This window comes from Epargyreus clarus, unplaced genomic scaffold (genome assembly GCF_041222505.1).
Source record: "Epargyreus clarus isolate Ecla_fem2 unplaced genomic scaffold, WU_Ecla_fem_2.2 ptg000007l, whole genome shotgun sequence".
Taxonomy (NCBI): Eukaryota; Metazoa; Arthropoda; class Insecta; order Lepidoptera; family Hesperiidae; genus Epargyreus; species Epargyreus clarus.
In genome coordinates this window covers 2,109,246-2,120,368 of record NW_027332215.1, presented here as the reverse complement: position 1 = coordinate 2,120,368, position 11,123 = coordinate 2,109,246, and the positions used below count along the sequence as shown (strand labels likewise).

The 11,123-nt window shown below is 35.9% G+C and overlaps 1 protein-coding gene across 1 annotated transcript; it reads right to left on the bottom strand.

The window, feature by feature from the left end:
- Nucleotides 1-321: 321 nt before the first annotated feature.
- LOC140743181 (uncharacterized) lies at nucleotides 322-9,904 on the bottom strand. Its single transcript, XM_073074236.1, has 6 exons — nucleotides 9,897-9,904; nucleotides 7,785-7,860; nucleotides 7,100-7,424; nucleotides 6,327-6,531; nucleotides 5,445-5,595; nucleotides 322-546 (listed from the first exon to the last, which is right to left on the bottom strand). The coding sequence occupies exons 1-6, from the start codon at nucleotides 9,902-9,904 to the stop codon at nucleotides 322-324; spliced, it is 990 nt and encodes a 329-aa protein (XP_072930337.1).
- Nucleotides 9,905-11,123: the final 1,219 nt, after the last annotated feature.

The following is an 11,123-nucleotide window of genomic DNA, read 5'->3' as shown; positions in this document are numbered from 1 at the left end:
GCAACCTATATACGGCCATTATTAATAATCAATCTATCCAATATTTCCCTACTATTTTTTGCCAATTTCCAGTAAGGTATACGAAAATTATCAAATTTAAAACTTCGACTATTACATACCTACTGGAGATTGAATAGATTGACACCGGATAGATTGAATAATATTAGGCGTTAATATTATACGGCCCCCAAAGTTCTTATTAGTGATCGAAGTCTCCATAGTAAGAAAATAGCTGAAATGGTCGGATGGTGATTCAATCGTAATTATTTCATTCCAACCTTGTGAAATGTAATGGAACAATTTTAAGTGATGTATACTTTACTAAGTGCCGCCCTCTTGATTCTCATCTTCCTGGTATTCGACATCAGGTATTTCATTGCGATTGTAACTCAGAATGAATTTGTTAATTGCTAACATTTGTGTCACAAACATGTGATCGGTTAGTACGGTGGCGACGCTGCGTAGTGTTGAGAGGAGTTCCCCGTCCTCAAAGCGGAGCACAGTGTTGACCTCAGCCAGCTTCGCCAGCACCTGCTCGGGGAGCACCTGGTCGGAATAGAAAAGTCATATAATCATCAGAACAAAAAACGAGGTTTTTTAGAATATTTTACACATTAGTAAACCTGATTTAAAATTAATCGCTGCCGTTTACCGACATCTGTAACCACCACCACCTGAAGCCAGGTCCTACCTGAAGAAGATCAGATGCGTTGCTCTCGTTGGATAAAGACTGTCACCTCATATGTAAGCACCCGGCATTTACACCGGAGCACAAGAACTGTTTCATCATAGAAATAGCTGTAGCGATGGCACCTTCTTCGGAACCATATTCGTTAGCAATGAACTATTATAGATACAATCCGGCTTACATAAAAGTTTTGAAATATTTTGTAATGCTCCAGATGAAGTTGGTACCAAGCGATTTATTGCACCTGATTTAAGTGAATTTTAACCTAAACTTTTTGCGTCTTTTACGTCCTAACTTTAACCTTGCCAATAGACAAATATTGGTTATATATGTATATGTTGAAAATTTCATAATTGCTTAGAAAACAAATGTGTTTGCCTTGCATAACCGCGGCGAGTCTCCAAGGTAATTATTTGCAACATAAGGGCTACTGCTATAAAGTATTAAAAATACACTACAGTCGACAAAAAATTATACCAAAACAGTTGATGACAAAAAGAAAATAGTGACAGCATTTTATCATTATGCTTTTGAGTGACATTTGAAGTAAGACTTGCTAACAAAATATAAGGCGAGCGTTTTAAACCATTTATTGAAATGCACGCAGCAGCCAGCGTTTTAAATTCATATAATTACATAAAATAGATTATAATACTTCATATACACCGTTCAGTAAATTGCGACGCATAACAGTAAGAAACGCGAATTAGTCAGAAATATAAGAGGCATTGCTGAAATAGGAAAATAGGTTTGGGCATTGCTAGCAACTATCACTAAAATTCAACATTAAAAAGTCGCTGAGCACCGCGCGCGTCTTATGCAATAAAAATAATCTTTAATTATAGTGGGCAGTGTGTGACGGTAGAGTTTGAGATGGTTGAAGAGTGTAAGGCCATGAAGGTAGCACACCTTGTTCTACCTAATAGCAGCAGTATTCAGCAGTGCTGTGTTCTGGTTTGAAGGGTGTGGTAGACATACTTATCCGAGGCGTTCCGTTCCAACTTAATCGTCAGAGGTAGCAACGCATCAGTGACCGATCTCAGGTAAGTTTACAGATATCCGTAGGAGGCAGTTACACAATCAGGTGTAGTGTAGTCACTTCTATAGTAAAGAAATCATCCTGGGAGAATACGAAAGTTTTTCTGCGTAGCTCCCTCATGTGTATTCAGATGGCACGGCTAACGTAGACACATTCTATCGTTACTGCACATACAATTTTCAAAAGCGCTCGCACTTATGGCATTCAAACTCGATCAGTGAAGCACTACACTCTAATATAGAGCTTGGGTCAACAAAATACAGCGCTGTTTGCAATATATACCAAAGCAACGCAATTTAATGAGACGCGGGCACGAAAAATTGTCAACTCTTTCAATTGTGGCGCAACATGATATGCAACGGTTAAACACCTTAGTATTGTGGTTATATTTATATGCTACAGTATTATAACAAATAATATTCGCGATTTAAAATATATTATAAAAAGTATATAGCGGGTGGTACGAATTTAGCAAGTTAAATTAGTAATTATTCTCACCGCTATTATTTCAACTACTTGTAAAATGTTGTATTTAAAATTAACTAGAAACAAATCAAGAGGAAAGAAGTGAAAAGAAAGAGTGATTAAAAAAAATGAAAGTCTTTGTCAAAAACACAATAAAATGTAAATCATTATTTTCTAACAAACCGTGTAATAATGTTTTGGTCTAATTTACGACTTACTATATACAATTATACATACATATACATTGTATATAGTAAGTAAGGTATATTGTGAAAATATGATTTGTATCGCTGTTGCAATAGTTACGTAATAAATAAAAAATATATGTTTGCTTTGATTAAATTTGCTATCAATCGATAAATAATTTCATTAAATTCGGTCGAAACAATTTCTTCATTCAATATTGAATTTATTGTTTGAATTTCTGTGAATATCAAATAATTAAAACTACTTAACATTAACATATCAATGCAGATTCAGTAGACATAGGCACATAACTCAATAAAGAATCAACAATTTCGATAATTGACAAAACCCCTTAAAAGCTTGAAGACACAGGATTTAATTATCCTCTTCGTCTGGAAATGTGTTGCATAGTTGCACTATCCCATCAGTGAAGTATATGATTCATACTAACCAAGATGAGGATCATAAATCATATATATATGGGCCTGGTAACAGTTTATTAACGCTAATAGAACTGGTGGTAAAATTCTTTGCGATACGACTCCGACGGCGTCACCGCTATTGCTTTTTCTGCATAACAGCAGTCCTATGCCGCGCTGTGTTGTAGTTAGAAAGGTGTTGTAACGCAGAGACACTGGTATGGGGCGTTACAACCTTATCCTCATTGATAACAACGCACCCGCGGCCAACTTAAAGTAGGACTCCAATGCTACTTATGGTCGAATACTTTTTTTTTTATAATATAAGAGTAGCAGACGAGCATGCAGCCCACCTGATGGTAAGTGGCTACTGCCGCCCATGGACATCTGTAATCAACCCCAGATAAGATAAGATATTCCTACCTGAGGTCGGCCACATATGCGCCGTTACCCCTGAGGACTAAGCTGGAACGCCTCGGAAAAGTCTGTCTCCCTTACCACACCCTTCAAACCGGAACACAGCAGCGCTTAACACTGCTGTTATTAGGTAGAAATAGGTGTGGCGGTGGTGCCGCCGGAGTCGAACCACAAAGGGTTCTACCACCTTCGAACAGATTTATCAGACAGACTGCATGCACGCATATTTATTATTGTATCAAAAACACAATTATTTTTCAAGATCTATTTATAACTGCGCGCGTGGGAAAAGACATGTGGGTGAGTCTATAGTGCGATTGCTGAATATTTAATAGATTCGCAAACTAGGTCGCTTCATTCGATAAATCGATTATCTATCGGTTAGTAATAGATGCCGGAAGGTGGCTCAAAATTTTCAAAATATATAATATATAATATAATATATATTGTATATATGTCGCTATATCGCATTTTTAACAGTGTTGCCGGTGACGGAAGGTAGACCGAAAAAAATATATTTTCGATGCCCAAACATGTTATAGGGGAAAATTAACTTACTCTATGTCACCTACGTTTTACTACACTTATCGCGATGAAACATATATTGAAAAATAATCATTGTTGAGGGGAGGCAAAATCGTAAAAATTACATCCTTTGTATTAATTGTAAATAAAAAGGATCCTTTTTATACTTCCTATAGAAACATATTTCAATCTCAAATTCCACATCCGGATGGGACTCAGTGGGTGCCAAAATAAAAATGATTATCCGTTAGTAAGAATCAATCTTAACTATAATTTGCCTACTATTGCTCGAAATTTGCCACTTTATATACTTATTAACATTTTTGGCGACCTATCTTGTAACGGTAAGTTGAATGACGAGCATTAAATCCACTGCTAGGTAAGGGTCTGCTCTCAGAAGGTCATAGTCTACCACTTTGGTTAAGTGCGAATTGGTAGACTTCATATACACTTGAGATTGTTTTTAAAATCTTGTAGGTACCTATGCCGGTTTCCTCGCCATGTTTTCCCACACCAATAAAACGAGTGATAATCAGTTAACAAGCACAAAACATTTTGAAAAGCCCAAGGTATCATCATCAACCCATTACTATCCCACTGCTGGGCACAGGTCTCCTCTCAGAATGAGAAGGATTAGGCCATAGTCCACCGCGCTGGCCAAGTGCGTATTGGTAGACATGCCTTTGAGATTTTTTTAATAAATCTCTCAAGTATGCAGGTTTCCTCACGATGTTTTCCTTCACCATTTAGGCAAGTGATAATTAATTTCTACTACGCACATAATTTTGAAAAATCATAGGTGTGTGCCTGGGATTTGAACCTCGGCCCCTTCGATCGAGAAGCCGAAGCCGAAAAGACGTCGGCTATTGTGTTAACTGGGACCGGTTGGCAAAAGGTAAGGGGTAAGGGGCTTTTTGATTATAAAACATTGTTTAGGTGTAGCCAACGCGGTGTTTTGAAATAGAAACAACGTTTCAATTGCAAATAACACGTTGATTTTATTTTATTCGTCATAAATATTAAAATTATAGTTAACTATACGTAAACTTTAAATGTTTTTTGACACCCCTTACTAATAGTAGACATGTAGCTTGTAGGACTCCGGTGGCTCGCAGCAACGTATGTCCAAAGGCTTAGCGAACTAATCGAGGTTTATTTAATTATTTAAGAGAAGTTTGATAAAACAGCGCTCCTTTTCTTTTAAGTAGTCAGAAGCGACATATATTTCTTTTAAAAAAACAAGAAGTATCAAAAGTTAAAATTATAAAAACCTATTTCCTTATAGTCAGCCTGCTTCGCCAATAAGGCTCTTTTTAAGCGTATTTAGGTACTTACACTTCAAAGTAGTAATAACCTAGTGATTGAAACTCAACCACTCGGTATTAAAAAAATATTTATCAGTTGCTAAGATGGAAGGAAAATATTGTGCGTAAACCTACACTCCTGAGAGTTATTCCCACAAAAGTTCTTAGATGTATGAAGTCTTTTAATTCGCACTTTTCCAGCGCGATGCACTTTGACTTAAATCCCATTCACTTTGAGAGGAGATCTGTACCCTGTGAGAATGGCTTTACGACGACAGTGACTTTTTAGGTACACGTTCATGACACCTAGAATATTGATGATCAACTTCCCTAAGGGCGTTTGTCAACCGCCATAGTAAATGTACACAACATAAAACATAATTAGTAAATAGTAAACTTACCGCGTCATTCTCGAACAAGCAGAACTTATACTTCGATTTCCATTTCTTGTCGCCAACGTCCATGAAGAGGGTGAACTCATTGTCAGTTTCACGTATTTCAAAAACGATGCCGGCTATCAGATAGCCATTCTCGTTGCGAGCCAGGATACTCCTAGAGAGATAATAGGTATCAGTACCGTGTAACAGTACTTTCGAAGTACACGTTGTGCAATTAAGACATTCTTACTGCCACACATCTTTGTTACAATAAAAGGAAAGAGCTGGTTTATGCAGGGGGGTTACTACCATCTCTTAACGCAATATTATTTTAATCATATTTTTACTTTTTTGCAGATAATTTAACTTTTTAACCAAAATATGACAATTTCAGTTGGTTTTATATAATGGATAAGCGAAAAATTAATAAGGGTTTAAGTTTGGTCAACTGTGTATGACAGAATATTTTACTGTTTTAATGAGAAAATAAAACTTTCCTGATCTATGATGGTTTTTACAGGATGGTGGTAGGCCCCCTGGTCTTTAGGCAAGTATGTATATTTCCTATGAAACGACTGTTAATTTTCATGATCGAAATCAATTTAAGTTAGCGGTTGGATTTAAGAAAATTTATATTTAAGATATTAAATAACCAATGTCGTTTAATTTAGTGAAAACTGACATCTGAAGTATCGGACTGGATGTGACTAAGAATTTTATGGGTAATTTTATGGGTATGTGATGATATTCTACAGTTTAGACTACTTTGAAGTATAATAAGATGTACAAGCCCTATTCGTTCAATTCATACGAATATTTCCTGTCCGTTTCTCTCTCTCTCTCTTCTTGTCTTTCTTTTCTTCTTTTACATTATCTGTTTTAAAGATATATAATTTACATACAAACCTGGTCTCATACACCAAGTTGCGGCGAATCGTGACATTGATGCCTTCCAAATACGGTCTGGCGACGTAGATTAGGGATGTTTCCATATGTATTTTACTGCCTTTTGTTTTCTTTTCATGCCATTCGACATAGTTGCTATTTATTTCATTAAATATATAGCAAAAGTCTTTCCGACACTTCGGTAGATCCAGCTGGGTGAACCAACCTGCGTGACCGGGGGTTTAGAAGTTTATATTTTTATAAGATTAAAGTAGGATACTTAGGTATGGCTGTCTAACTTAATTTTTATAATATAGGAGTAGCAGACGAGCATGCAGTCCACCTGATGGTAAGTGGCTACTGCCGCCCATGGACATCTGAACCCCAGATAGGATTAGGTATTCCTACCTGAGATCGGCCACAGATATTATTACTATAACGTAAATGAAAGTTGAATGACATTGCCATGTCAATGATTATGTTTCTCAGAGGTCGGCCACAGATGCATCGCTACCTCTGAGGACTAAGCTGGAACGCCTCGGAAAAGTATGTTTCCCTTACCACACCCTTCAAACAAGAACACAGCAGCGCTTAAGTGGTGTCGCCAAAGACAAACTATAAAGGGTTCTATTACTTTTATACCATTGAGTCATTCAAGATGTATTTACACCTTAAACAAATTTTGGGGGAATATAAATTTCTCGCGTAACGCTTTGAACTATGTCAACAAGTAAGCATGTAATTATTATTCTTTAGGTAAATGTCAAAAAATTCAAGAAAAGAATCATACTGACCTGTATGTGGATCCTCTTCGTCCATCATGACAGTAATGATCCGGGGCACATGATACCCCGGATCAGCCAGGATAACCCCCGGGCGACCGTCGATTATAACATTAACACATACCATGACATGTTCTTTATCTACTCTACTTATATTATCGGGACCTTCGGCTGCCACATATTCCTCAACCATTAGTACTTCTTGTTCACAGGAAACTAATATACTAGATTTTGAGAAATTAGGGAACTCTTCGTCTAATTCTCGCCATTTATTTATTAATTCTATCGCGAGCCCAACACACGTCAGTTTTTTACTTCTTAATACAGGTTTATATAACTGAAACAATTTAAACAAACAAATACCTTCCCGCTTATACTTGTTATAGAAACATAAAAGACTATTCACCGAATCATAATTTTCGGTGCATAACAACATCCTTAAAATGGATTCGGCTTTTTTAACAAGGCTCTCATATTTGGCGGAAGGCAACACCAAAGGGACTTGGACCTCGCCCCAGCGGGGTTTAGGCAGTGGGGGTCCCAACAAACATTTCATACTGCCCGCCGGGTGGTCATCGCAAAGGTGGAGTCAACAGCTTGTTTCCTGAATTTCGACAATATCAGGAGGGGTGGGTGTCATGTTATAGGTATTGGCTGAAGTGGACGGAGTGGGTTCGTCCTGTTTTGAAGTGTTAACCGGCTCTTGACGCGTCTCCTGCGGGGTGGTCTTGTCGTGGTCCTTTTCGGCCAGGGAAAGGTTTTCTAGGGATGGCCTGTCAAAGAGAATTAGTATTTTAACGAATAATATAAAAATGTGATAGGTGCCCAGGTTGGTTCCCTCATAATAATTGACGGAAGGAACGTGGGTGCTGCGGCGATAACGCACTCGGTTCTAATGCAGCCATGGCGTAATTAAATAGTATCATATCATATGTCAAGAGTTCGTGCGAATGCAGATTGAAATGTGTAGTGACCATCATTTTGTACGGACATTGTATATATATTTTTAATTTGCAATTCCGTCATGTGAAAATTTAGGGGGAAATAGTATTGGGTCATTGATGAGAACTATAGAGAATTCATAGGTGTGTCAAGCATACTAATAGATGCCTGGCCCGCGTGCTAAGCAGCGTCGTCCTGAAAGGATATCCGTGGAACGTGATGATGGTGATGGGAGCATGTAATATAGTTAAAGTAGCATCTAAATTTAAAACTAATTATATCATAATATAAACAAATTGATAAAAAAACACATTAGAAATGTCGTAAGAAATCCTTCCACGTGTGGATACAATAGCTAGAGAACTATATTAACAAATGTCAGGAAGAAGCTTTAGGAATGACCTGATTTTTGTTCATACCTAATTCCTAACCTACTCGTATATCAGTCAAGATGCTTAGGCGACAATAAAATAATTGGTCAAGTGCGATCCGTATTCACGCTGAGAGCTCCGTACCGGCAAATTGCTTTTTTTTATTCTTAGTATTTTTTATAACAGCCCCTACGAGTCCGAAGGTATTATGAAAATTTAAAGTAAAATCTACTACGATTCAATGGATAAACCGAAAAACGCCGAAAAATGAATGTGTTATCAAATGGGTATATTCTGCCACCGGAGACGAGAGGGTTAACCTTAATTATAGAATTACCACAATTTTTAATTAAATATCTTAATTATAGAATTATACCCCAAATACCTGAAAAACACCCAAACGGTGTTTAAATTGCATACATAATCTGCAAGTAGTCAATATATAATATTATCATCGTATTTCTTACTTTTCAAAGAAGTTTTATAAAAAAGTATTAGATTGATACGTAAGACGTTAAACCAGTTAGGGGGTGCCGCGGGATTCGTACTACGAACGGTATTAACATTGAACTTGTGAGAAACCCTTTCTTCACTTAGTTATAATTGTATGATACAAAAAAATATATAAAAAAATTGTTAAACACTATATTTTAGTAACGTCATTTTGGTTTCGTATTCTACTAAAAAAACCCTCTCGTTTGATATCCATATCATGGAGGTGCAAAACTATAATTGGCCCGCCATCATGAGCCGCTATATTGGGTTCAGAATGACGTCACCAAGCTAATCAAATATTGTCATCCAAACCCTATATCGATACCTTAATTCGCAAATGAGCCAAGTCCACTTTTTTCAAAATGTTGTTTTTTTTATTTATTTGGATAGTACATGGCGTTGAACTGTTGAATTAAGGTATCGAAATGTAAGTACGTATATTTTAAAGTACGTACAATAATTTATAAAAATAATAAAAAAGAATTGATAAAGATTATTCGTTCATAAAAGGATTTTTAGTTCGTGAATATAATTTTAATCTAAATACTTAATTTATATCAACTACAACAATTAAATATTGCTTCATTTTCAAATAATATTATTTCACCGATGCATTAAAACTATTTCGCGTTCTTTATCTGAAATATTATAATATTTTTAACTGTCTTAAAATTAGAAATATAAAGATTTTACAGAAAAGTAAAAATGGTTATCAAATTCAATTTTTTTCTACTGTTTACAGTTTTTAATTATCATCATCATAATTCCTGCTCCTCATCTTCAATAATATGATTTATTGAAAACCAAAACCCATAAACATCTAGGATATATTAAAAAAGCGACACGTATCTATCTTATTATTCTTACAAAAACAAATTAAAAAATAAAACAATAAAATAATAACACGTAACAATATTTTGTACCAGCGTACAAAGTAAATACAATACAATGAAAATTTTAAAAACTTTTTAGTAGACAAAAATACAATAGAAGTGACTTACATCTGCATGATACTAGTATAAGGCGCGCGCCGCAACTTTGACGACGAAAACTGGTAGCGCGAAGCTCGAACGCGAAACTTTATCAGGTACTTTTAAGAACCTTAGCACGCGTGTGACTTCGTAGAGGCCTGCGGAGCAACTGTAAGCCTGAAGCGGCTCTGACTGAACTAATCGATACGTCACATTTTCAGGCTCAGGGTGACCACAGAGAAAAAAACAAATTTTCCTGAACTTTCGAGTTTGCGAAAAATGGAACAATTAAAAAAAATGTACAACCCTCACTGCTTCCACCCGGCCGCACCCCTGCACCTACTTCAGCCTTATGGTAGTACTTGAGGAGCGCTGCCATGTTCTACCTTGAAAAGTTTGATAAGAGAGATTCTTACACGAAGTATTCCTTATACGTTTTTAGGGGTAAACGCTTAAAAAGTACCACGATATTTATAAATATTAAACCTCAATACCAATTTTTTCATTCCAATTCTCTTTGGAAGTCCAACATACGATCATGTGACGTGTCTCTTTAATTAATTCGAAAACCATAGTGACTAAGCCATACACCAAATTCAAATCTAATTTATTAAAAATTGATTCATATAAAAATCTTTTTGAACGTCTACAATTAAGCTTCGAAAAGTGTTTCGCACTGGAGAAGCGCCGAAAGATAGCCTATACGTGTGCAAATTTGTATATTTTAAAAAGTAAATCTATATATACAATTTGACATAATGGTGCATAGAATTAATTATTTATGGTAGAGCTGAAGTTGTCACACCATGCGGATATATTATTTAAGTAGAGATTTACATTCCAAGCTTTTCTACATCAAATTAATTTTATAAAATAATGTAAACCTTTTCTCGGTCGATGTTTATTGGTAATATTGTAGAAAGGAATACACTTCCAAATAAAATTTCTTTCTAAATTAGCTTTCAAATTGTGGGATCGCCAATGTATCTTTTATCTATTGTTTATTTATTTATTTTATTGATCCAATTAGAACGGCCGAGGCCACTTACTTAGTGTAAGTGGCCTCGGCCGTTCTAGACAGATCTAACATACAGACAACTCACAGAACTCCAAGCATACAGACATGTTATAACTATGCCTAATTATTATGTTTTTTTTCTAAAGAAAAAATCTTGCGTGTATATAAAATATTTTCTTGAATATATTGATTTGATTAGAATTTACAGATAACGTGTCTAAGATGTGTAAATTTTGTGT

Coding starts and splice junctions, on each gene's coding strand:
- LOC140743181 (XM_073074236.1), bottom strand. Junction 5,596..6,326: donor AACTTGGTGTATGAGACCAG/GTTTGTATGTAA, acceptor TTATCTCTCTAG/GAGTATCCTGGCTCGCAACG. Junction 547..5,444: donor GCTTGTTCGAGAATGACGCG/GTAAGTTTACTA, acceptor TATTCCGACCAG/GTGCTCCCCGAGCAGGTGCT.